This window comes from Strigops habroptila, chromosome 7 (genome assembly GCF_004027225.2).
Source record: "Strigops habroptila isolate Jane chromosome 7, bStrHab1.2.pri, whole genome shotgun sequence".
NCBI classification, from domain to species: domain Eukaryota; kingdom Metazoa; phylum Chordata; class Aves; order Psittaciformes; family Psittacidae; genus Strigops; species Strigops habroptila.
In genome coordinates, this window is record NC_044283.2 from 32,953,863 (window position 1) to 32,981,410 (window position 27,548).

General features: G+C 38.2%; 1 protein-coding gene across 6 annotated transcripts in view; it reads left to right on the forward strand.

The window, feature by feature from the left end:
* Window positions 1–26,933, forward strand: part of FAT1 (FAT atypical cadherin 1) — a 114,397-nt gene extending 87,464 nt beyond the window's left edge. For 2 of the 6 annotated variants that reach the window (XM_030492285.1, XM_030492288.1), the window contains 17 exons: window positions 3,425–3,658; window positions 4,943–5,332; window positions 6,672–6,886; window positions 7,297–7,434; window positions 7,697–7,840; window positions 9,579–9,776; window positions 14,068–14,869; window positions 15,794–15,925; window positions 16,013–16,176; window positions 16,763–17,225; window positions 17,739–17,892; window positions 18,121–18,231; window positions 18,438–19,069; window positions 19,312–19,449; window positions 21,508–21,567; window positions 24,230–24,265; window positions 25,209–26,933. In XM_030492285.1, coding sequence (XP_030348145.1) covers window positions 3,425–3,658; window positions 4,943–5,332; window positions 6,672–6,886; window positions 7,297–7,434; window positions 7,697–7,840; window positions 9,579–9,776; window positions 14,068–14,869; window positions 15,794–15,925; window positions 16,013–16,176; window positions 16,763–17,225; window positions 17,739–17,892; window positions 18,121–18,231; window positions 18,438–19,069; window positions 19,312–19,449; window positions 21,508–21,567; window positions 24,230–24,265; window positions 25,209–25,834 — 4,637 coding nt within the window. In that variant the 3' untranslated portion in view covers window positions 25,835–26,933. Of the gene's footprint in view, window positions 1–3,424; window positions 3,659–4,942; window positions 5,333–6,671; window positions 6,887–7,296; window positions 7,435–7,696; window positions 7,841–9,578; window positions 9,777–14,067; window positions 14,870–15,793; window positions 15,926–16,012; window positions 16,177–16,762; window positions 17,226–17,738; window positions 17,893–18,120; window positions 18,232–18,437; window positions 19,070–19,311; window positions 19,450–19,923; window positions 19,978–21,507; window positions 21,568–24,229; window positions 24,266–25,208 lie in introns of all 6 variants that reach the window. The other 4 variants (XM_030492289.1, XM_030492290.1, XR_003992281.1 and 1 more) reach the window with 3 other exon arrangements.
* Window positions 26,934–27,548: the final 615 nt, after the last annotated feature.

Here is a 27,548-nt window from a genome sequence, read left to right on the forward strand (position 1 = left end):
CCTCGCTTCCACCTTTTATAAGCTTCTTTTTTCCCTGTAAGTTTCCTCAGTAGCACCTTGTCCATCCTTGGTGGCCTCCTGGTCCTCCTGCTGCACTTTCTTCTAGTCGGGATGCAACACTCTTGACCACGTAGCAGGTGATCCTTGAATATCGACCAGCAGTCTTGGGCCCCCCTGCCCTCTAGGATTATATCCCATGGAACCTTACTAAGCAGGTTCCTGAAGAGGCCGAAGTCTGCTTTCTTGAATTCCAGGGCAGTGAGCTTGCTGCATGCTCTTCTCACTGTCCTGAGGATCTCAAACTCAACCATCTCGTGATCACTACGGCCAAGGCTGCCCTGGAGCGTCACATTTCCAACCAGTCCCTCCCTGTTGGTGAGCACGAGGTCAAGTATGGCACCTCTCCTCGTCGGCTCCTGTGTTGCTTGAAAGAGGAAGTTGTCTTCCACACAATCGAGGAACCTCCTGGATTGCTTGTGCTGGGCCGTACCGTCCCTCCAACAGATGTCAGGATGGTTGAAGTCCCCCATGAGGACAAGGGCCTGTGAGCGTGAGGCTGCTCCTATCTGTCTGTAGAGCGCTTCATCCACAGAGTCCTCTTGATCAGGCGGCCTGTAACAGATCCCCACCGTAATGTCCCCCATTCCTGTTTTCCCTTTGATCCTGACCCACAAACACTCTGTTAACTCATCACCTGTCCCCAGACAGAGTTCCATACTCTCTAGCCTATCACTGACATAAATAGCAATGCCCCCTCCCCGTCTGCCTGGCCTGTTGTTTCTAAACAGCCTGTAACCTTCCATTCCAACACTCCAGTCATAGGAGCCATCCCACCATGTTTCTGTGATACCAATGACATCATATCCCTGTAGCCTTGCACACATCTCTAATTCCTCTTGCTTGTTCCCCATACTACGGGCGTTTGTATAGAGGCATCTGAGCTAAGCTCCAAATGAAGCCAACTCAATGGCTGGAGCAGCTGAAACATCTCTACATCGCTCCAAGCACTTGTTACAGGTGCTGGCACCTGACCAGGAGTGTTGGGATGGATCAATGCCTCCCTCCCCCAACACATCTAGTTTAAAGCTTTCTTGACCAGCCTCCTACCAAAACAGCTCTTCCCCTTCTTTGTCAGAGCAGCTCCACCTGCCTCCAGTAGACCTGGCCTCCCAAATGGAGCCCCATGTTCTAAATAGCCAAACCCCTCACTATGGCACCAGCATTCTAACCATTTATTAACCTGCCAAATGTGCCTAGCTTTTTTAAGGTCCTCCCCTTTGTCCTGGAGAATCGATGAAAAAACTATCTGAGCTCCAGAGCCCCTAACCACCTCTCCTCGGGCTCTGTAGTCCTTCTTAATGCTGTCCAGGCTACTGCTGTCTATATCTCTAGCACCCACATGGACCACTAGAAGGGGGTAATAGTCAGCAGGACTTACTAGAGCAGGCAGCCTCTCAGTAACATCCCTGATCCGAGCCCCCGGCAGGCAACACACCTCCCTCGAGACTGGATCAGGCCGGCAGATGAGTGCCTCTGTGCCTTTCAAAGTAGAGTCCCCTACTACTATGACCCTCCGCTTTTTCCTGGAGGCACCAGTAGTGATCCTCTTTACTGGTGCATCAGCAGGATGCTCATTAGGTGTGGTGGGTGCTTTCTCGTTAGCCCTCTGCAGAACCGCGGAGCTGTTCTGGGTGGGGACATCACATTTAGGAGGAAGTCCCTTGTCGTTAGTTGTCTTCTTCCTCCCTTTTTTGTTGGTTTTTCTTGTTACTAATTCCCAGCTTTCTGGGTTGCTGCCCTCCTTCTTTCCTATATGAGCAGTGCTGGACGTTTGCGGCCCCTGTCCAGTTTGGGCCTGGAGCAAGCAGCCCAGCTTCCTCTCAGCTTCCCTGGCATCTTTTAGCTCTCCAACAGCCTCCCGCAGCTCAGCCACCTGCTGCAGGAGGACTTCCACCAGGGCGCACTGAGTGCAGCCCTGCCCATTTTGCACCCTTGCCTCAAGAGACCAGTCGAGGCACTTTCTACGCTCTGAGGTCTGTGCCGCAGCCTCCCCTCTCATTGGCTCTGTCTGGGTGCCTACGCTGGCAACCACCGGGGCAGAGCTCCCAGAGCGGGTCCTGGTCCTGAGGCGAGTGCTCACCATCCCGCTCCTGCCTGCGCAAACTGCCGCGCCGCGCTCCTGGTCGCTTGCGCTCCCTGGGATGGGTTTTTCCCCACTGAGGGCTGGTGCTGTCACTCCTGGCGCCGCCCCCTGTGAGTCAGCTGCTCGTGTCAGCTGAGCTGCTGGCTCCTGGGCAAGTCCTGTCGAGGACTTGAGGCTCCCTCGGTCGCTCTTGCCGCTCCGAACTGAGGCTCCTGGACGCTGTGCTTCCCCCTGCTCCGGTGTTAAAGGTGTCCTCTCTGGAGATACTCACCTCGGCAATTCAAGGAGAGTAACATTTAACTTGCCTGACTTTGGTTTTCAGGGCATTCCTGTTTTCTGGATTATAACATAGGTCAAAGCTAATGCCAGAATCCTATGCTCTGCAGGCTGCAGTAGACAAACAGTAGAAGGGAGTAGTAAACAATATAAAAAAAATGTAAATAAGAAAAATACAAAGATATAGTGGAAATATGGAGAAGGAGATGAGAATACTTCAGTGGTGAATTAAATGAGAAGGATCTTTCTTCACTGTTGGTTGTTTTGGGTTTTTTTCACTTTGAATGTCACCTATGTGCTGTGCTGACATGTTGTTTAATAAATTCAGATTGCGTTTATGAAAATACCCATAAACAATATTTCAGGATACTTTTTTGAATCATTTAAAAAGAGGCAATGGTTGCACATTGTGCCTGTCTTTTCTGTCACTCTGGGAAGTATATTTTAGACCTCTAGAGGTTTGTCTGTGGCAGTAAGTTATATTTGATAGTGTGAATAGTTCTGTTTATTTATTGAATGTTAGAGGAGAGGAGTCAGGTCAATAGCTGTGGAAGGAACACAACTAAATAACCCAGGAAAATCATGTGTGGATTTTACCTTGAATTTTGTTAAAGCTGGAGTTCTAATAGTTCTTTTAGTTCTTTTCTTTTAGTTCTCTTTACACAAAACCATATGTATTTGTGCATGTATACATATTCTCTCTCTCTCTCTGCGCCATCAGGTAGTTTTACTATAGCTAATTTCTGTTTCAGAGACTTTTGGAAAAAAGGCAGAGGATTTTAGTATTTAATCTTTAAAAGCTGAAAGAACAGGCCACTGACATGCTTTGCCCAAAGTGGAGCTCATTAGTGCAGTACAGCTGCTGACTTAGTCACTGATGAAATTACTGTCAAAGAGAAAACTGTTTTTTTCTTTTTTCTGAGTGGAAAGATTTTAGAGGAGAACATGTTAGGATACTTAAGTCTTGCAACTTGCATCAGCTTATGTATGTTACTCTCTTTATAGGTGAACTGAAAACATTAATGCCACTTGATCGTGAGCAGCAAGCAGTTTATTATCTCCTAGTGAAAGCTACAGATGGAGGAGGAAGATTCTGCCAAGCTAATATTATTCTGACTCTGGAAGATGTGAATGATAATGCCCCAGTGTTTGCAGCTGATCCTTACTCCATTACAGTATTTGAAAACACAGAGCCTAAAACCCTTTTGACAAGAGTACAGGCAACAGATGCTGATGCAGGTATGCATTCTTTGATTGATACTTTTGTCACTGTCTCAAAGTTACAGTAATGTTTATTTAGTCTTATCCTGAGAGGTGTTAAGTCTTTCAGAACTGGCAAATGTTCAATACCTCTCAGGATTAGACTCCTGAAAGATATATTTAGGTCTACTAAATCATGTAGCACCTGACTTCCATGTGCGAGGAGCTTGCATAGTAGTCCTTTTGTGTCTCTGCAAAAAAGAAGAGGAGGATAGGGTATGGTATTTGTAGGGTACTTTTAGTGTGATAAGCTATTAATGTTAAAACAAGTTAGGTCCATCCTTTTACTCCTAGTATAAGTAAAAGGAATATCAAGCCGTGCCTGCTCATATAATGTGCATTCGTAAATTTTTGAATGGGTGCTTCTCAGGCTAGCTATCAATGATCATACCATAAAGACAACCCTGGTTGATTGTAGCTTTCTGCATATGCTACCCTGTCAAGATTGTTGCTTTCTCTTTATCTTCACTGTGTAGTTACAAGTATTTTAAGTAAACATGAACTGAAAATGACATTAGAAAGAGTTTGTTCTCTAGGCTTTGTTGTAAGGAATACAACCATGTAAGGCTTTTTTAAAGGTGTGGGATTTACATATATCATCATTTTATTAATCAAATAGTATTCATTATTTGCCCCCATCTCGTGAAACAACCAACCTGCTTTGTGCTATGATAAAGCTAGGTTGCTGAATTGGAAGGTATCAGACAGATGTTTTCACACTTCACTGGTCTTTGAGGCTCAGGAAGAACAAAATACTTAGTCCAGAAACCTATGGGTTTTTAGTTTCTTTGTTGTGTACAGGAAGGTTGCCAAAAATTGTTTCTGTTAATCTGGGGACATGGTTCTTAAATAAACTTACTGGTATTGAGCCTAGTTATTTGATGCAGCCTAACTGTCCCATATCCTGCTGTGTTATTTATAAGCCTGCTAAGCAGATGCTGTTGTTCGTAAGTTATAATTAGATTTATATTACTAATCGTTTCATATTAGCTGGTACTGTGGCTGAAGCAGAACCATGCTTCGTGTTTTTTATGTGGCAGAAAATCAATGCGATGAAGCATTAGCTTATTTTTTTAAATCAGGTTACATCTTTTTGGTAATCGTTCTGCCCTTCACAAGAGCCTTTAACTCTCACTGAAATTTACGTTGACATGAATGATAATATTTAGCATGCATGTTTTATTTCTGTAACTATCAGATCTGTTACTATGTTGGTGTATTTTGATGGCTGCTTCATACTCTGCAATTGTTTTCAAAATGCAGGGATGAACCGTAAAATCCATTATTCACTGGTGAACTCTGCAGAGGGCCAGTTCTCTATCGATGAATTCTCTGGAATCATTCGTTTGGAGAAGCCATTGGATCGGGAATTACAAGCTGTGTACACTCTAACTTTGAAGGCTACAGATGAAGGTTTACCTAGAAGACTGTCTTCAACAAGTAGTCTTATAGTTTCTGTTTTGGATATAAATGATAATCCACCTGTATTTGAGTATAGGGAGTATAGTGCAAGTGTATCAGAGGACATTTTGGTTGGAACTGAAGTTCTCCAGATCTATGCTGCAAGCAGGGACATTGAAGCCAACGCTGAAATCACATACTCAATAGTCAGTGGCAATGAACATGGAAAATTCAGCATTGATTCAACAACAGGTAACAGATTACAACTGAATATACTTCAGGCTAACCAAGCAAAGTGCCATGCTGTTTTACAGTAATTCAGCCAAATATGTATAATCTGTGTGCTTTATCCTGGCTGTAAAGCCAGTGCTAATGTCTGTTCACCCATTTTGTCAGCATGCTTACTAGAGGAGTGCAATAAAACGTAGAATAGGAACTTTATTTGTTGCTGCTATTTATTGTTATTTGGGTTAGATTCATTTAGCTGGCAAGAGTAAGGGTTTCCTAGCTGGAATATTCCCCACCTTGGGGTCAGAGAGGATGGAAAAACATAGTTCTGTAATGATGGAAACATAATAGTCTTTTCACAAGAGGTGTGTAATCAGAATGAGTGGCCAGACTTGGTAAAAGAAAGATCAGAATTTAAATTGATTGGGAAAACTAGTCATTGGTCAACAAAGACATTAATTCTAGAGGAGTTTGATAACGAGAGGTTGGAATATTCTGTTCAGTCGTATATCCAGCATGACAGTGGAGATTTTAGGCTTGCATGTTAATCAGATTTAGTCTCAGGAAGCATTTAGGTTCTGTGGAGAATTTTTCCCAATTAATGACAATTGTTTGTTAAAAATATATATCTAAACTCTGGTCTTGTTTTCTTCTCTGGCTCTTTCTCTAGAGTTAATTCCTGGTAAAGTTTGTTATTTTCAATACGATTTCTACCCAAAGGTTAATAGTAGTTAACTGCACTAGTGTAATTGAAATTATAATTCTTCCAGTTGCTTTTTACAGTATGCATGGTAGTACTATGCTATAGAAGTACTTTGCCACTTTAACTTCTTCACATTTTTGAAAAGAGGAAAAAGGTTCCAAGAAAACACTTTTCCAGCAGCAAATCAGCATGTGTGTTAGAGACTGAACTGTCTTTAGCTGGTTAAAAGCTCACATTTTAACTCAGATATTTCCATTAATCAAAATCCATGGTCAGACACTTCTCTTACTACCTCTTCGTACTCCATGCCTGACATTAATGCTGGTTGCAAGGAAAGTCAAATTAAAGGCGATTACATATTTTTGGTTAATTTAAATTGAAAATTAAGGAGATTTTCGAAACACGTTTTATTTTTCTTCATTTGTTTCATTACAAAATGTAAGCCAGGTAGTTTTAAAGTCAGAGTCTTTTGTGGTAATAGCAGGAACTTCTCACCTTATTTTATGTGTAAAGCCTTATCATTTTACTGTATAACTTTAGCTTTACAGTGACAAATCAAGCTGAGTATTTGCCAGAACAAAATCAAAGTTTGTAATATATAATACTATAGTAATAGCAGAGTTTGAGTGAGGTTTGTGTGTTTTTTCTTTTCTTCCCTAGGAGCCATTTTTGTCATTGAGAGCTTGGATTATGAAAGTTCTCATGAGTACTACTTGACAGTGGAAGCCACAGATGGAGGCACTCCTTCACTAAGTGATGTTGTAACAGTGAATATTAATGTAACAGATATCAATGACAATACTCCAGTGTTTAGCCAAGACACTTACACTGCAGTAATCAGTGAAGATGCTATGCTTGAACAATCAGTCATTACAGTACGTATTGTTGGTTTCTTCCTTTGAAATACCTTGTCATGGCAATCATGCTGTCAGTCTTGAAGGAATTAATACTGATTTGAAGATGGACATAAATGAATAGATAAGTTTGCCACTGAGTGAATGGAAAATTTATTTTGAAAAAGTTTCAGAATGAGGTACTTGAGACGCTATAGGAAAGTAGTTGATACTTTGTGATATATTTGTGTTCTCATGAGAACATGACTTAATTTTCAGAAGAAATTCAGGAAATTAAATGATGTTGGTACATTCTATTTGGGTGACATTTCTCCGGAGAACTATGAAATATGTTAGACAAAACCAGCTGTGCTGATCTTCAGGATGAGTTTATCTGAAATGTGATAGAGTCTATTTCGACCTGTTTTAAATGAGAATGTAACATCCCTTAGGTTATGGCAGATGATGCCGATGGACCTTCAAACAACCGCATTCACTACGCAATTATAGATGGCAATCAGGGAAATCCTTTTACAATTGACCCCACAAGAGGTGAAATAAAAGTGGCTAAATTTCTAGACAGAGAAAAGGTAAGTTTTTGACACTTTTTGAGCAGTTGTGATTAGTTCAGCTGTACATAATTGATGACCAGTGTATTTTTATGATGTTTGTAAATCACTATCTGATGTTCCAAAATTAATATAGCTGTAATAATGTGAAAGCATCTATTTATGTCAATGCTTTCTGGGAGCAGGGAGGAAGAGAAAGGATTAAATATATGAAAGCAAACTTTACTGGGGGTTTGCACTAAATTTCTTCCTTAAAACCTGAGGTTTTTTTATTATTTTTTAGATTTCAGGATATACCTTGACAGTTCAAGCTTCAGATAATGGAAACCCACCGAGACTTAACACAACTGCAGTTAATATTGATGTTTCTGATGTAAATGACAATCCTCCAGTATTCTCAAAAGGAAACTATAGTGTTATCATCCAGGTAAATAGAGAGTAATCAAATCATTAATATTGGAGTATTAATTTGTGACTTCAAGGTTTGATAAACCTAATGCTTCAATTTTATTCTTCTGTATTTTTAATTATTTAAGATTGCCAGTGAGAGTGCTTACCTGAATAAGTGTTAAGGGTTACAAAATTCATAATATACAGTCTATTTAGAAACTTACATTGCAAGTTGAGCATGTTCCTTTTTCACGTAGTTTGTGTGTACATGTATGTATATTATAGACTGCATTTATAACATTCTTAGCATCATACAGTAGGTTAAAATACATAATAATTTTGCTATTTATTTTTAATCTTAGAGTTACTGCTTAGGAAAAGATAGTTTAGGTACCTATTGAGGCAATTGAGACTATGTATGTAATTTGTAAAGACAGCTTGCCAAAAGAGGACAAGGTGATATATCTCTACCCAACATATATAGTGTATTCAAGTAAGATGTCCTGAATCTTACTGGTTGGTTGGTTTGTTAAAAAAAAAACAAACAAGAAACAGCAGATTCGTATGTTTGTGTGCTGTCACCAGTATTTTGCTTTCCCCAATTACAATCTTTCTTAAAGTGAATGTTAATTAATGTAGCCCCTAAAACTGTAGATTATATAGCCAATGTCTGTGATGTTTCCCTTACTCAATTAAAAAGGAAGACCTCGTGTTTTACAGTTCATTTGTATCAGCCTGTCCCAATATGAGGGTAGCAGAGAAAAAGCTGGAGAAGTTGCCCAAGAATGCTAGTGTGCGTTTCCTGATGTATTGGAGATGGACATATTTGGACACAGTTGGAAATGTGCTTAGCTATTACGAAAATCAAATTACTTTAGATGTCCAAATGTAAATATCTGTGTTTTAAAATGATGGTCCTTCTCTGTTTTACTGAAGGGGAAATAAAGCTTCAGCTGCAATATCTGATAATTAACTTGAGTTACTCTCTCAAGAACAGAGTATGCTTGTTGTAGGAGCCTTCACAGTAAGACTTCTACTTTTTTTTGCATTTAAAATACGTGTGTGTGTGTATAAATGTAAAAAATCTGGTCAATACAGTATAGCCTGAATATTCTGGGAGAGGTGCTACAAGTTAAGATTATCTGTTACAAGGTAAGGGGGGCGGTTGTATCAAATACATGATTGACCAAGGTGTGTGAAGTGTCCATGAAACCTCAGGCACCCACATGATGCAAACATGAAGGGATTTTATGATGCAAATATTAAAACCTGGATTTCATATTTTAATTGGACTGTGGCTGTAGCAGCCATAACTGTGGTCAGAACATTAATTAGGGACACAGGGGGTCAGATGGCAGAGTGTTTTTTCTCTAATCCTCCCAACAAAGGCATTGGATTAATCTTAACAGGTGTTTTAGCTAAATTTGAAGTCTTTGATGACTTGGTAATTAATCTAGAGGAATCTTAATTCAGACCAAAAGTGGAAAACGTAAAGTTTTGAGGCTGAGCTGCTTTTAAAAATATCATAAGATAAAGTTAAAAAAACCCCACAAAGTTTAAAAATGTACTGCCTTTATCCTTTTACTGTTTTCATCATTATTCTACAAGGATAATATTTATCCTTAAACAATATTGTCATTTTGATTTCTCTTACACTGATTAACTGGTTTGACAGTAATTTGGTATTCTTTATTTTTTTGTGTTGTGAAAAAGAAATCATCAGGCAATATCCTCAGTTATAACAAAACCAACGTAATTGTATTATTCATTTATAGGAAAATAAGCCTGTTGGATTTAGTGTGCTGCAGCTAGTGGTGACAGACAAGGATTCTTCTCACAATGGCCCTCCATTTCTCTTTACCATCCTGAGCGGAAATGAAGAGAACACTTTTCAGATTACCCAGCAGGGAGTACTGACAACAGCTGCTGCACTGAATCGCAAAGTGAGGGATCACTATTTACTCCATGTTAAGGTAGGATGTGCTGCCTCTGGGTCGTTTTGCGTTGTAAGTATTTAGTTAACTTTTCCCATGTATGCCCAGTTGACTGCTTCTTCCTGCCTACCCCTTGTCTTCCTTTTGCAAGATCCTGACGTGCCAAGTAGTCATTTGGTTCACATACCTTGAGGTAACATCTTCAGAGACAAAATCTGTTGGTTTAAATGGAAATCTTCACAGGTGTAACAGCTTAATTAAACTCACAATAAGGGAAGGTATAAGCGAAATGCTAATGGGGTGAGTGGCCTTGATAAGCCCTTTGCCTTTCATGCGGGATGCTGGAAAAGCCAGCAGGGAACAGGTCCCTTGAGCCATCTGCTCTTGGCTGCAGACTTCCTCTGGCCACTATTGCTTTGACCCTTGAAGATGTGAGCTGGACTATGCTGATACAATGGAAACAGGGATGTTGAAAGTTGCACATCATGGCAGTACTGAAATGTTTTTCTATAGTAACACATTCTTTACCCAATAGCAACTGAAAACATCTTTTTTTAAAGAAAAATTATGGAAAACCAGGTCATTGGACCTTTGTCATAGCATTGCAACTTGCAGCACTACTTGGAGATCTCAGAATCTTGCAGTGGGAAGCATGGCATAAAACTCAAAAATTACCCTGAAATGCTGTAATATATGCCTACATTTGCCATTGTATTGCAAAAAGACCAGCCCATGTCCAAAAAATTTAGGTTACCTAAACATAGCTAAGTTCTCTAAAATACTTTTTTGTAACCTTATGTTAGAAAAGTTCAAAAAAAGTTCAAACCAATTTTTTTAATTTTATCCAGTCCTTTTTAATTCAGTTATAAAATAAGAAGCTGTGAACAGGGGACTTAAAATTGCTAGGCTAAAAATAGCTGGCCTTAATTCTTTAACTTCATTCAAGATTCGTGTGTTAAGAAAAATCGTTACCTTTAATTCTACCCAAGGAATTTATTTCAATCTCCAAATTACTTTCAGATGTAATATTGCAGATAATTTCTGAGTAAGCATACACTTGCAGAGATCTAGGGCAGTACTGTCTGCATCAGTGTGTGCTGAGTTATGTCCACGTTTGGATAATAATCATGACGTGTTTAGACAAAGTCTATCTCTTTTTTTCAGGAAAGGAAAAAAACTTCCTACAAGTACTGTTGTTTGCTGCTTGAGTCACTAAAACATGTTATTAGGAGCTCAGAGCATCATATAGCCAGTATAAAAATCATCATAGATAAAGGTTCCGTTTAAATGTAGTTTAGTTTAAGGTTAAAGAATTGAGATGATTAAAAATGGGGCAGGGAAGTGTGTCATTCCTTTGTTAGCCATTTTTTTCTCAGTAGTGATCTGCTAATTAATGGTGGGGCAGATTACCCTTCAGGGTACTTAGGTGATGGATCTCTTGCCCTTCCTAGGCTGCATGAGTCCAGAACAGCAGAAGAGCCAGGTATTGTCACACTTGCCAAATATGCTTTCCAAGTTCTATACCAATTCTCCAAAGTAATGTTTTTGTTCAGGGAAGAAAAAACAGCAGTGTTTTTCCTGTATGTGCCATCAGTGAAATATAAGATTCATATGTTTTATTTTACATTTCTTTAAGCAGTAATTTCTATTTATTTTGCTTCTAAAACATATTCCCGTGAACGCATGCACGGGCAATTATGTCTGTTCTATGTAAAATGTTACACTGTCTTTCTCACATTTCATTATTTAGCTGCACCTTTGGCCCTTCCTAATGTGACTGCCTTTTCTTAAGTATGAGGCACCTATCTAACACCTTCCTCTAGGTAGAATCATGCAATTCTTGTATTTCTAAGCCGCTTCCTAGGCTGTAGGATGCTTGTAAACAGCCTGTTAGTACTTCAGCTGTCTTCTCTTTAGCACAGCACTTGAAATGTACCTTTTTTCTAGAGAATGAATAAAGGCTATTTTAATGGCATCCAGTAGCTAAACAACTATCTTAGCTAAACAATGTACTTATTTGGAACAAAGGCTTCTCAGAGTCTGTAAATCATTAAAATGGACTATACTAATGTATGGGGTTTGTGTGCTGTACTAACCAGTCTTGAGTATTTTGGAACTCTTTAATGCCTTGATTTACAAGTTCCCTGCCTGCCTGAATTCTGGAACTATGTCACAGTCTTTTAATTGCCATTTGTCATCTTATAGTATGATAGCTTTTTTAAATAGACACACTGCTACAATTTGCTGTTATCTTCTCCTTCGTGAGTCACTATACATGAGGATGAAGGCATCCAAGACTAATACTAGCATTTCCATAACACATGACTTCAGCTCTAATAATACACACAAAAATAGATATATTACTTCTGTGGAAAAACATTCTTCCCCTCTTCCTTTAAAAGAAAAATTTTTCAAAGGCTGTAGGAAGGCATCCTCTCAAGTTTACACTTTCCGCACTTTCATTTTGCAGCTCATAAGTTAATGGCTGTGTATCATGTCTCAATACTTGTTTTTTTTTTTTATCTGACCTTCACTGATGTGCTTTTCAGTATTGACAGCTTTCACCTTAGTTGCTTTCTGAATGGATTGCTGAGGCAGAGGTCTTCTTATGTTACAGGAATACCTTCATTAGGAAAACCAAAAAAATCCGAACAAAACCCCACACATAATCCCTCCTCTACACTCCCCACACACTCACTACCACCAAAAAACTTTACTTAACATAAGCCTTTCTTTGCTTTTGTGGGTTTAATAGAAATAAGGATTGATTTTTTCCCCAACAGCCACTTTTCCTGTGCATGCCACTCACATTTGCTTTCCTTCTCTCCAAAGGAAATAGATTATCCATTAACAAATGTCTCACAGTATTAGTGTGTGAAATCTTCAGCTATGAGTCATACAGTCCTTTATGCCACACTCTGAAGTCTTTAGTTTAAAACCACAGCAGATTTTTAAATATCTGCACTATTGAAAAATCATTTCTCCTGGGGCTCTTCTTTCCTGCTTGCTGTCCATTTGTTTTAATTTTGCTTGCCCATTTGTTTTGAACCCTTTCTTGTTTCCCTTGGGCATTTCTCCTGTAGCTAAACTGTCTGCCTTGTCTTGTTTCCAGCCAGAATTCTAGGCAAAACAAAACTTTGCCAACTTGAGCTGGAGCACTCTCTCTTGTTACTTAGGTTTGGGTAACTAGAGGGCAAGTTTCTAGCCATGCTTGTCTTTTGGAATTAACGGATGAAGACAAGCATTTCTATGAGACATGCGTTACCTTTTAAAAATGCTGTGATTGTGTGCACATCCACAGATAATCTTATGCCTGGAGTTTTAACTCTTTTGCTTAAACTTGTATGAAAAGTCACAAGCAGCTTCTCTGCATAAATCTTCAAAGTGTATCAACTACCTGTAGTAATTGTAAAATTATTGTAAAATGTTTTGAACTGTGCAGGATACCTTCTGAACTCTATATACCCCTTCTGTCCCTTCAGATCTCTCCAGTTCTTTGCCCCTTTCTATAGTCTCACTTTCAGTAAATGGGAAAGAGCTCTGGGGAAAAGGCAAATGGGAAGCAAGAACTGAGAAATAGAAAGAAAGAAAGAAGCAAACCCAAGAGAATGCTCTTTTCTCACTTTCCTTTTTTTTTTTTTTTTTGTCCCTTCTTTGTGTGACAACAGTGTATGCTTTTGTAAAAAAGGAGTGGAGGACAGGGGATATGGTGTTTAAACAGGCTTTAAAATTGAATTAGGCTGATTCTGTTAAAGACAATTATTTTAATTGTCTGAAGCAAGTACCACTACAGGTGGGGTTTTTTCCCCTGTCCATGATCATAAATCATGAAAGACAACATAATTAATTGTAACTCTCTACATGTATTGTTTTCTTTTTGAAGTACTGCTTGGCATACTGCATTTAGAATGTCTTCAAGACCATCTCCTAATAACTGTGGTGAAGCATGTTGTAAATTTCTAATGCATGACTCATTTTGAGTTTGTAATGAGTTTCCATGCTTGAAATAAAAAAGCTTCAAGCACCATCTGCTGTCTGAAATTAGCTACTGTGCATTTCCTCTGAATTTGTTAGAAGCGTTAGTGGCTTCCTGGTGTTTCCAGATATTAAGAGCGCTGTAGCCTTTTAATCTTGGAAGACATAAAAACATGTTTGCATGAGCCTACTTACATAAGCTTTTTAAATTTTCAGGATTTACAGTTATGTCAGGAGCTGCAATGTGAAATCCACATAAACCATATTCTTGTAGGGACTTTTTTTTTTTTTGTAGAAAAATACAACTGTACTGTCTACAGCACAAAAATCTAACTCTATCCTCATCTTCCTTTAGGTGGCAGATAATGGAAAACCACCATTGTCATCTTTGACTTACATTGATATTAGAGTTATTGAGGAAAGCATTTATTCTCCAGCAATTCTGCCTCTAGAAATCTTTATCACAGCCTTTGGAGAAGAATATTCAGGTGGTGTTATTGGAAAAATTCATGCAACTGATCAAGATGTTTATGATACTCTGACGTACAGTCTGGACCCCAAAATGGAATCCTTGTTCTCCGTTTCCAGTACCGGTGGCAAACTAATAGCACATAAAAGCTTAGATGTAGGACAGTACCTCCTAAATGTCACTGTTACAGATGGAAAATTTGCAACTGCAGCTGATATTACTGTGCACATCCGACAAATCACACAAGATTTACTAAATCACAGCATTGCAATACGCTTTGCAAACCTTGCCCCTGAAGAATTCATTGGTGATTACTGGCGCAATTTCCAGAGAGCGTTAAGAAACATCTTGGGTGTGAGGAGAAATGATATCCAGATTGTTAGTTTGCAGCCCTCTGATCCTCCTTCAAATCTTGATGTCCTCCTGCATATTGAAAAGTCTGGTAGCTCTCAGCATCCGGTGAGAATTTTGCTCCACAAGATAAACTCTTCTGTGCCTGACCTAGAGGAGATTTTGGGTGTCCGGATAATTGATGTTTTCCATAAGCTTTGTGCAGGCCTAGATTGTCCTTTGAAATTTTGTGAAGAAAAGGTAACAGTGGATGAGAACATCATGTCAACCCACAGCACAGCCAGGTTGAGTTTTGTCACTCCCCGTCATCACAGAACAGCAGTTTGTCTTTGTAAAGGTAAGAAAAGCGGTAAGGAAAACAATATCCTTGAAAAGACTGTTCTGGTTTTGAACAGCCATAATCCACAGGGGAAAATTTATACTACAGGACAAGATTAAGAATGTCCTGAACCCTCACTGCAGTATTTGCCTAATTTTATTCAGAGTAGGGAGTAATTCTTTCTTTTCTCATTACCTCATTTTAAGAGTTTACATAATACAAGCTTATGGGAGGGTTGTTTTTTTATAGCTGCACCTTCATTTTCCATTTTATGAAGGAAGTTCCCTTTTTTGTTGCCTGTTTTAAATTGCCAGCCATTTTCGGTCCTGTATGCATAAAGGTAAGTTCTTGCAAAGTACCTGAATTCTTCTGGTTTCTGCTTAGAGGGGTAGCCCACACAGCTTCCAAACTTGGCTGGGAATGACAGGGTGAACTGGGAAATGAATATTCATTAAGATACGTATAAATATATGGATTTATAACAGGAGATTAATTTGTCTTTAGCTCCAAGGAAAACAACATTTCTTTTTAAAACTATGACGTTAAAATCATGTTGGTGGGTGAATTTGCACATGTTAAGTAAATATTTAAAGCCTGTTCCTTTTCTGTCTGAAATACAGACACTCTCTTATCCTGCTCTCCCCAGCCCACTCTGTCCATATTTAATACCTACATGTTGATTTTTTTATGGTGTATGATAGTAATGGTGAACTTTAAACCACAACACCATTTGCCAAATTCAGGTAATTGAATTGTTTGAGTAATTATATATGCCATTTGTTTCATCTGTGTTTGTGCCAGTCATGTCTCATAACTGTTACTTCATTTCTTTGTCTGATAGGAATATCATTTAGGTTACTTTCAGCTAGTACGCTTAAGTGTCCCTTTTCACAAAATACCATTACCACCAACAGAAGAGAAATAATGTGTTTTGTTTTACAGAAGGGAAATGCCCCTTGGTGAATAGTGTGTGTGAAGAAAACCCATGCCCTGAAGGTACTGAATGTTTAGGAGATCCAAGGGAAGGAAAATACACCTGTGTTTGCCAAGACAGCCAAGTCGGACAGTGTCCTGGTAAGAAATTAAAAATCTCTGCAAAAAAACATATTACTTTCCAAACATAAATTTGATTCCAGTCCTGTGCTTTTTCATATTCCTAAGCATCAGCCAGCTCTGCTGTGACATTTAGTGGGAGCAGCTATGTGAAATACCGTCTCATGGAAAATGAGAACAAAGAGGAAATGAAGCTGGCAATGAGACTTAGGACTTACTCTGCTCATGCAGTTGTTATGTATGCTCGAGGAACAGACTACAGTATCTTAGAGGTATATTAAAATCTCTTAGTGCATATCTCCTTCTCTTTTCTTCTTACCATGTTCTTACTATATTTTGTGCCAAATTAAAAGATAGAATTATAACATCTCTGTAGAATTATTAAAATTGAGAATTACCTGCAAGGTAGAGTCTGTTATACATCCAGGTGACAAACTTGTACAGAATTTTTATAATGTGTAAAAGGAAATAGTTTTCTTTAGTGTTTTTTAAATAAAACAAAACAAAAACCACCCTGAATTAGCTACAACTTTACATTTATTTGCTTATAATACTCATTAAGTCCATACAGAAAAAGTCACTTAAAACACAAGATGAAAGGTCTTGAGGTATTGTAATCTTTTGATGATGATCTGAGACTTCATTACTAGAGGAAAATTGTACAAATTATATATTTTAAAGAACCATATGGAATGAATCACAATCACTGTGACTGTTTAGAATACAATGTCATTACACAGCCTTCTATGAACACCACCATCATCCTGTCTCTCCAGCAGACAAACTTCTATAGGCATCCATATTTTGTACTCTTTAAGCATGCAGACCATTTGTTGATGTTGTGATTTTTCTCTGTAGATTCACCATGGAAGGCTGCAATACAAATTTGATTGTGGCAGTGGACCTGGGATTGTCTCTGTTCAGAGCATTCAGATAAATGATGGCCAGTGGCATTCAGTGTCTCTTGAAGTGGATGGAAATTACGCACGACTTGTTCTGGATAGGGTGCATACTGCTTCTGGTACTGCTCCTGGTACACTTAGGACACTAAACCTAGATAATCATGTGTTTTTTGGTGGTCATATTCGACAGCAAGGTACCAGACATGGTAGAAGCCCTCAGGTTAGCAATGGTTTCAGAGGCTGTATGGATTCTGTTGTACTTAATGGACAAGAGCTGCCCCTGAACAGTAAACCACGAAATTATGCACACATGGAAGAATCTGTAGATGTGACTCCTGGATGCTTACTGACTACCACAGAAGGTTGTTCAAGCAGTCCATGTCAGAATGGAGGCATCTGCAATGCATTGTCAAATGGAGGTAAGCTGTGCTCTATTCTTCTGCTCTTGGCTTTCAAAACTGCTTTTCCACTTTACTGCCTTGAAGGACAAAATTACTTTTTGAATAATTCTTGATTTCCCAGAGAGTTGTGGAACAGATTGTTCCACAGGTAGGATTGTTGAGCAGGTAGGAAGGATGTGTCTGCCTGTGTTCTAGACTCAATTCCTTGGGGTATGAAGTAGACTAAGACCATCAGACAAAGTGGGGATTAACTTCAGTATCAATACCTGTGGTCAGTCCTCTTAACTGTCTACTTTAGAGTCTTCCTTCAAAAATTCTGAATCCAGTGACAAGCTTGAGTTTTCTGAGAGAATGGAAGTTATCCTTCAGTCATATTCAAAAAGAAACTTACTGTTAGACTCTCCTTTGTCTTTTGATAAAAATATTTCTATTTCTTCTCATCCTCTCTATCTGAAGAATGGGCAGAGAGGATTTTATCTTAAATCCTGCAAAGCCATGTGTGTCTTTCAAAAAAACTGTATTTGATTTCAGGTTACTACTGCAAGTGTGCACCTTTGTTTATGGGAACTCACTGTGATGTAAGTGTCAACCCATGTGCTTCCAACCCCTGCCTTTATGGTGGTACTTGCATCCCGGTCAGTGATGATTTTATCTGCCAGTGCCGAGGACAATATACAGGGCAAAGGTATGTTTGTATGGTTTATTGTACCAATGATCCCTTTAGAGAATAAGCTATAAATGTAACACTTTTTCTGCTTTCTTGTTTATCTGTTTTCTACTGAAAGTTCAGATTTGAAACCCACTGCAGTTAGTTGAAGTTAATGCCAGGCCCGATGTCGCACATAGCCCTGAATCCCACACTATATACTCACTTGCAGTAAAGTAATGGTTTGGGGTGTTTTTACCTTTGCAGGTGCCAGCTGGGTCCATACTGCAAAGACAATCCTTGTAAAAACAGTGGCAAGTGTATTGACAGTTTGGATGGACCTGTTTGTGAGTGTGAAGTAGGCTTCCGTGGAGAAAGGTAGGTAGTGTTCCGCATATACGGAATTTTTAACAGTATTACTTAACAGTTAACAGTTCAAACTGGTTGAAATCTGGAATGCTGATAAAACAGCAAATTGCCTAGTAGTGTATAGTACTACATATTAAATATGTTGAGAGCAAGGAGACTAGAACAAAGACTACCGATGTAAACTAACCATCATTGCTCTGCTCTTTTTCTGGTAGGTGCCTGACTGATGTCGATGAATGCATAGAAAACCCATGTCTTAATGGTGCCCTTTGTGAGAATACTTACGGTTCATATCACTGCAACTGTAGCCATGGATTTGGAGGAAAACACTGCACAGACATTGTTCTTAACAAATACGTTTCAACATCTTGGAACATTAGCTTAGCTGAAGTGATTGGGATCATTGTTTTCATCGCAGGAATATTCTTGTTAGTTGTCGTTTTTGTTGTTTGCCGCAAAGTGGTTAGTAGAAAGAAGAAGCATCAGCCAGAACCTGAAGACAAGCAGCTGGGGGCTACAACAGCTTTCTTGCAAAGACCTTATTTTGATGCAAAATTGAATAAGAACATCTATTCTGACATCCCACCACAGGTTCCTGTTCGTCCCATTTCGTACACTCCAAGCATTCCAAGTGACTCCAGGAACAATCTTGACAGGAATTCTTTTGAAGGGTCTGCTATCCCCGAGCACCCAGAGTTTAGTACTTTTAACCCAGATTCTGTACATGGTCATCGGAAAGCTGTAGCTGTTTGCAGCGTAGCACCAAATTTGCCACCTCCACCTCCCTCCAACTCTCCTTCAGACAGTGATTCAATACAGAAACCCAGCTGGGATTTTGACTATGACAGTAAGAAATGTTCTTATTTTATTACTTTTCTATTAAAGGTGTGTGCTTCTACAATTTTATTGTGAGTGCACAGTCTTTATCTGTGCCTGTCAGGTTACAAAACGCATTATGACTTTACTGGGGTTTGAGTCTGATCAGGCTTTGTACTCTATCAAGTTTTGTAAAAATGTGTAGATCTCAGCCTTAAATTTTATTGACTCTAATCTAGAATCTAATAACCATCTCACCACTTTTTCTTTCAGGTAAAGTAGTAGATCTTGACCCCTGCCTTTCAAAAAAGCCTTTGGATGAAAAGAACTCCCACCCTTACAGTGCTAGAGAAAGCATGTCTGAGGTCCAGTCTCTCAGCTCCTTTCAGTCTGAATCATGTGATGACAATGGTAAGTAAAATACAGTTTTGCCCCTTAGGTTCATTTGTTCTGTCTTTGCATCTCTTAGTATCAGTAGGACTTACATATATCCAATATATATTAAATAATAGCTTATTTAATATATATCTGTACTTATGTTAATACCCCAATATGTTAATTTTTTTAAGTATTTTGCCTGTATTGTACTTCGTGTTAGTTACTTTACCTTAAAATTCTATATGATCATTCTGCTGTTAGAATGTTAGTAGTGAAAACAGCACCAGGTGTTCAGAGCCTTGTGTTTAAAAGGTGTTAAATATGTGTTCAAATTTGAGAGGCTTTTCTAGGTAATCGTTAGTTATCACCTGATAGAAGAATACAGTGAAATGTAAAAATGGCCTCTGCACAAACATAACTTTCGCTTTGACATTCAGCTCTCAGTAAAAACCTTTCTGGTGTTACAGTTTCATTTGTTTCCTTCTCTTTTTCTTGCTGCGACCTCAGCTCCCATATGGATCAGATCAGTTCTGAGTGAAAGCAGAGTTTAAGGGACTGCTTGTAAGTTTGATTACTTTAGTAATGAAGGAAGCTGCACAAAAAGGATTTTGTTATAGTAGAACAGTATATTTGGCTTTCACCATGATTAAAATTAATTCATAAAAAAATTCATACATTGAAAAAAGCCAATATAAAAATATACTTTGATCACAAATCCAGTCCATCAAAATATAATCAGCATATATATATTGGGGTTTTATTGTTATTATTAATTGGAAGTCTTTTACTTTTCCATTGTGATGACAGACACTTTTACAGTTGCTATGAATGCATCTGTGCATTCGGGAACATTTCAGACTGATTGGACAAAGCCACAGTTGCCTCATAAATTAATTCACTACGTTAAGGTGTTTTGACTCCCTATTCCAATTTCTGCTTTTGTCTCTGTATGCTAAAAAGAATTTGAAATTGCTTTAGCTTAGGAATAAAAACCATTCTGCTTCTCAATGAAGTAGAGTGATTTGTTCTCAACAGCATGAAAAGAAACATATGTGTTAATGATTGGTGAAAGTAAAATGGTATGCTTACAGTACTCATCATTCTACCCATAGACCTGATACCAACTTTCAACTTTTTTCCTGTGGTATAAAGTGTTGTGCAGTACATGTGGTTCTCCCCTCCTCTCCATCCCATATATTTCACATATTCTCTACTCACATTTCTTGTCATGTATTGTTTACTCATTAATACATCATTTTAAGATAAATAGCTGTAGCATCATAGATATTGTTCCCTCCTTTTTGGTAGATTCTGAATTTATTAGTTTGAAATTTGACCCCTAAGCCATGCAAACAAATTGCATATGCTTATCTCATCTTACCCTATATAAGAGTAAATCCTTCTCCCTTCCAAAAGTATCTATCGTGGGAAAGGGAAGACATAAAAAATACATTCATTTCAGCTGGTTTTAAATAAGAATGTCACAACCTGAATTTGGTATTCCTACAGTGATACCACTATTCACACACAACTTAAACAGGTCAGCAACAGAAGTTTTCAGTAGATATTTTTCATATTCTAGCATTTTAGTTCATTTCAGTGAAAATTTCTTCCCGTGGTTTTATATTGGAGTGGGGGAGTAGTTTTCAGTCTAAAAGCAAAGCCTAATGCAATACTCCTTAATTCATGCAACACAAGCCTTTAGAAGAGCTTTAGTTCATTGCTGTTAGATGAAGTATTATGCAAATGGTATGTTTATGCAAATTTCAGAAATCCTGAGTCAACTAAAGCAGCTTTGTGCTCATGCAGAATTTGCTTCAGGAGTAGTTACAAGTACTTTTTCATTTTTATCAAGAATAAAACTCAGATTTAGAGATGTATTTTATGTATTATATGCAACTGCTCTCTAGATAAGAGGGTAAATGTATATGTACACCAATAATCTTGCTCTATAAAATAGTAATTAACTGCAATTTTACAGTGTTTTTTATATCTGTATATATCCCAGTGTTTTGTATATCTGTATGCTTTTTAAAGTGATATACTAACTATAGGTTTGTTTTGATTTGCTCCTTTTATACCTTTTACAAGCTTCCGTAGTGACTGTAATACACCTTGTCAATGCTGTTGTTGACTCGGTGGAAAAAGAAGGTATATACATGCTTTTCATATTTATTTACAGCTTTGCAGAATAATGCACGTTTGTCTTCTAGTTAATGTAGTCCTAGCAGATGGGAGTTGTAAAATATTATTTGCTTGGACTTTCTGATAAGTTTTAACAAAGAATATGTTTATATTGTATATCTGTTAGTATTTTTGTGTGTATGCTGTAGCTGCCATGTGGACAGGTTTTACAGTCTGATCTCTTGGGGTTAAAAAAGTACTGGTATAAAAAGATCTTGGTACTTACTTGCTACTGAAAATATTCACACTAAAGCTCCCGGCAGAATTGAGACAGCATCAAAGGCAATTACATACACTGATGTAGATGAAAAAGCAGCAGCCCTCCTTCCTTTTCTTCTCCCACTTACATCTGTTGGCACCTTATCCAGCTGAGCAGAATGGGAGTAGTCCAATGACAGTATTCACTTCCCTGTTTTCTCATACGATCTTGAGGTATATAGGCATACACATCCCTATCAGTTTAAGTAGTTACTTCTTACCCAACCTTAAATCAGTATCTAAAAGGTATGTTTGAGTGTATACATGTACACACATGTATACTTGTGTGTGTAGTATGTCTTTGGAAGTTAGAAAGAGATGAAGTAGACATTTTTGGTGGAATTTTATTTCTTCTTTGCTAACATTTAAGAACTGACCACTCTGGAAAACATAACTCTTTACAAAATAATAGTAGTAATAAAGGTGCCAGTGAGTCTATACAAATGCTAACTATTGTTTTAATTAACTTAAAAATCCCTAAAGTTCCAGTAATATGCAAGTAATTCACAACCATGAGGCTGCAGAGGTTACTTCTGAAATACCATCCATAGTGCGTGTTTCCTGTTTGTTGAGAAAACCCTACTTTTTATTAAGTCCTACTTAAAGCCATTTTAAGAACATAAAAGTATAGTAGCTAAAGACTCTCTTTGGTTTATTATTTGAAGTACATCCTGTCTAATGTATGCAGACATATACATTGTCTACAAAAAAGTAGACAAATGCAAAGACATGATAGTATTTAATCGATGGGTATGTATAGACCAGAGTCCTCAGTGCTAAAAAATTGTAATGCACAGTACTTACAAAAGGGAGAATTAGAAACCTAGAAGAGGCAAGATTGTAAGGGGAAATATTTAATCACTTATTCAGATTTTCTCTGAGATTTTGACTGGTAGAAACTAAAAATGGTGGATGTAGTTCTCAAGTCAAAGTTGAAAGTATTGCTTGGTGGTTTAGTATCACTGTAAGATAAATACAAATATTTTATGCATTGCAGAATATTTGTAGAGAAATTAAAGATGTTCTGCTCAGCTACTTCTTAACACTTGGAAGTTTCTACTCTTAATAAGCATTCCTTCTTTCAAAGCATCTTGGGTAGAGTTCTGCTTTTGAGCACCCTCAAGGAGGGTGCCAGTTTGAGTAGCAGAGATCCTCGCTCAAGCCTTCAGCAAGGTCACATTCTGAGACAGATGGTCTTTTCCTTTAGTCTTTCCAAGTGGTTCTGTCCAAGAGGTATCCTGGAAGCATGAACTGTAGTCTCATCCCAGGACAGTTGCAGGTCTTCATTCTCTGCACTGCTACTCCGGAAAGGTTGTAGCTCTGTGCAGATTGATAATGCTGAGTGCAAGAGAAAACATAGCTCCAGTCTAGCAGATCATCACCTAGAAAGATGGGCACATCAGGTTCCATTCCTTGGTAAAAGTGCGCTAAATTGTTAAGACCACAGTCTGCCTGTTGGCTTTAGTTTTGCACCCAGTTTCCTTAGAAAAATGAAGAATGTCATCTTCTAAGTAGGTGTAGTGGTCAGAACCTTCTCCTGGAGATAAGGGCAGAGATGTTTTAAGAATCTTAGATCTTGGACTGATGTCTCCTTTAGTGTGGCCAGTATTTTCTTGTCTGGGCTAGGCAAGCTTGAAAAGGAAAATAAAAAGGAAAAATGAAAAAGGAGCCTCCCTCAGGAGTCAATCTCTGTCCTTCCAGTCTTCCAAGAATAGATAAAAGTATCAATTCTTAGGAGAAGATTCTGGCATTAGGATGGGCATCACCCATCCTTACAGACCTGAATAAGGAATATAAACTCCTGAAGAGATCTAAAACTTGTCAGATAACACTGGACAGTTCTCTGCGGAGTCTGAGTTGTTGGGATTGCTGTACCAAGGGAGGCAGGTCTCCCAGTGCACAGCATATGTAAGCTAGATACTACAGGAAGCATGCCCATCTTTGCATGAGATACTGGAAAGTGTACATCTTAATAGATGCAGCCCTGTATTAAAAAACAAAGGGGGGTACAAGGAAAGAAAAAAGTCAGCTTGAGTCTTGTTACCCTTTTTAGCAGAAGTCCTAAATTTACTGATTAGAGGATTTCAGCAAACTATAGACTGCAGATTTTGCCATTACACAGCCATGTCCCAGGTGGGCTGTACATAAACTCGGTAGCAGTTTTACAGTTCAAGTCTAACAAAGGAGGATCCCAGGAGTAAAACAAAAAAAACCAAAACCAAACTACTTTAGTGCTGCTAAATAAACTAGACAAAAGCAAAGCAGCATGAACATCCTAGTGACAGTCATTGTTTGTCTTCACATTGGTTCTAATATTTGGTTCCTAACTACAGATGTTTTCTCCTTTTTCTTCTCATTCTGCCACCTAAAGAGTCTTTTGCTGTTCCTGACCTCAGCAATTCAAGAGGTGACTTCTGCATGCAGTTTGTTGATGTTCACCAAAATATTTCTGTTAATACTTGGTTTTAACACATACTTACTGTCAGTTGCTTGCTGTGCATCTGTCTGCAGTGATTATTCTTTACTAGATTTGCACCTTCTTACAATTCTGTAGTATTTTCCTTTTTGGTGTTCAGATGAGAGGAAAAAAGTATTTTTTTAGTGAGATTAGGCTTACATCTAGTTTCCAGCAGACAGATACAAACTTATTTAAGGGGAGTTTGAGAGAGGATCACTTTCAGTCATTTATGCATGATTAAGCTTGATTTTCCTGTTTTGTTCTCGTATTTGAATGTGGAATGTCTTTACTAATAGTCAAGGATTTTTATCAGAGGTGTGTGGCAGTTAATGTAGAGCTAACAGCATTTTGTGAAGTTATCTTTACAATTCAATTAAGGGGTAAAGTTGCTTTAAATGGTCTGGATACTTTACCAATTAAAAATTATTTCTTTTATGTAAGAAAAACATGGTTTGTGTGTGCTAAATATATTTTTAAGAAAAACATGTAGCTGTTATCACCCTAACTATAATTACCCAACAACAATTGATTAAGAATTTAGCTGCACGAGGGAGGCTGTTGGTTCTTAGCTATCTGGTGAACAGTTCTGTACTATATATTGTGATAGCACATTCCATAGGTGACCTACAGCTCTTCCCATGTTAGGTTTGATGTCAAAGAAAATGTAAAAGTTCAAGTGTGAATGACGCAATATCTAATGCATGGCATAGTGTAAAGTTGTGTTGTGTTGAATGTCTTTTGTGGAACCGGGACAAACTGCTCTTTGATTAACAAGTACTGTCCTAATCACAGTGACTGCATTGTCTTAATACATGTGTTGACTTCTCAGTTCAGACTGACTTGAAGACAAGATACTAATACTACTTTTTTTTTTTAAAAATTACCTTTTCAGGTTATCACTGGGATACATCAGACTGGATGCCAAGTGTTCAGTTGCCAGGTATCCAAGAGTATCCAAATTATGAAGTGGTTGAAGAGTCAGCTCCCCTTTACAGTGATCCGAATGCCATCGATACAGACTATTACCCTGGCGGTTATGACATTGAAAGTGATTTTCCGCCTCCACCTGATGACTTCCCTGCACCTGATGAGCTTCCACCATTACCACCAGACTACAGCGACCAATTTGAGTCAATACAGCCACCCAGAGACATGCCAGCCGTAGGTAGCTTGGGTTCTTCTGCAAGAAGCAGGCAGAGATTTAACCTTAATCAGTACCTTCCCCATCACTATCCTGCAGACATGTCAGAACCTCAGACCACAACCGGTGGTGTCAACGGCAGTTACAGAGAACCTTATGCTCCTTACACGTTAGGGTACAATAGAGACTTTGAAGCACCAACTGTAGACAACATGTCCATGTCTGTGTATGCTTCCACAGCTTCATGCTCCGATGTGTCAGCATGCTGTGAAATGGAGTCAGAAGTCATGATGAGTGACTATGAGAGTGGAGACGATGGTCATTTTGAAGATGTGAGGATTCCTCCGCTTGATTCCCAGCAACATACAGAAGTCTGACACGCTCAACAAAAGTGCCTGGACTCTAACAAACTTTATCAATTCTAGAACAACTTTCAAGAGCTTTTTTAGTTTTTTTTTCTTATTCCCAGCCACAGTGAATGCTTTTGTTTCAGTGAGCTAAACTGGCATGGCAGCCTTGGATCATGCAGTTCATTTCACTAAATCAGCCTGTTTCCATTTCCTGACCTACTGTAATTGGACAGTTCCAAGATTTCCATTGGCCGTGCCATTTCTGAACATCCTTTTTGTACTTACATTGTCTATGTTAAGAAAATCACATACCACTTCTCCATGTTAGCATGATGCATATATTTATATAGTTCTAATGCAATTAATTTTCTCCTACTTTTTGTAAATTTTATGTACAGTTTTGATTTTAATAGTTTTAACTAGATTTTGTAGATATTTTGTGAATTTGTTTTCCACTGAAACTAGTGGTGTTAGTGTGCCATTAAAAACTAGCACCCTGACTTATTATAATCAGGGCTTCACTGTATGTATTCCCTAAAAAACTAAGGTTTCACATTTCATTATTTTAAAAAAAAAAAAAAAAAAATCAACATATTCACACAATTCCAACTGTACATAGGTTAGATCTGATATTCTTCTGGGTCTGCTACATGGAAATGTCTTAAATGGGTTGCTGTATTTTAGAACTGTAAACAATTTTTCCCTTCTTGGAAAGTGTGTTGGGGGCCCTCTACATACCAGTTTAGAACCAAAACCACCATGACACAGTTTTTATAGTGTCTGTATATTTGTGATCCAATGGTCTTGTAAAGGTTTTTACTGAAAATTACCATTAGCCAGTCTTTCTTACTGACAATAAATTATTAATAAAATACTTTAGCTTTGCTCTGTGTATCTGTATTATATATAATATACAATTGACAAAGCATTCAGTGCAGCATTTTTAAGTCTGTATATGTTTTGTACTGTATGAAGTTAATTGCTCCAAGCAACACATTTTCCTCTCCTCAGAAGTCAAACCGCAGCTGTGTTAGATGCTCACTAGATGGCAGTGTGTGTCTACTTAATGGTGTTTTAAAAAGTAAACGGGCCAGTATGAATAAAGATTGATGGGTATCAAACTCCAGTAGCCTTCTGGGTAGTTTGCATTTTTCTTTAAACATATAATATCAGCTATGTAAATTACTGAGTATTTTTTCTTAAGTAAGTCCTCAAAATAGATACAGAAAAAAAACCCAAGCCCTTTAAAGCAGTTTCTTCCTTTCTTAATCACCTGAATAGTTAGTCTCAAGAATAATTGTCCCTTGATTATGTACTTGTGCTTGTACTTGATTTCTGTGCCACTTTAAGTTTGCGATAAATAGAGTGGGGGTTTTGTGCAATTATAATTGCAGTTTCCTGCATCGAGTTCACACTAGACGTTTACCTCTATGTTATCCAGCTGCTTTTCTGATTAGAGTTTTTTTCTTGTCTCGCAAAGTTCTCTAGCAGAAATTTGTCCTGATGATAAGGTAAAGGAATGAGGTAACTGTCTTCTGCCTCTTGCACAAGGGATGCATTTTAAGGTCAGAACAGATTTCTTAGCACATTAATGAATTTTTAATATAGCCTGGAATCCTTTCAGCTCTACCTCCATTTTTTTCCATCTCAAAATGCTGTAGCCTGGAATGGTACAATATTAGATTCTCTCAGGCATGAGTGCTAAGCCTAGGCTTTCCACCATCTGGGGGAACAGTATACT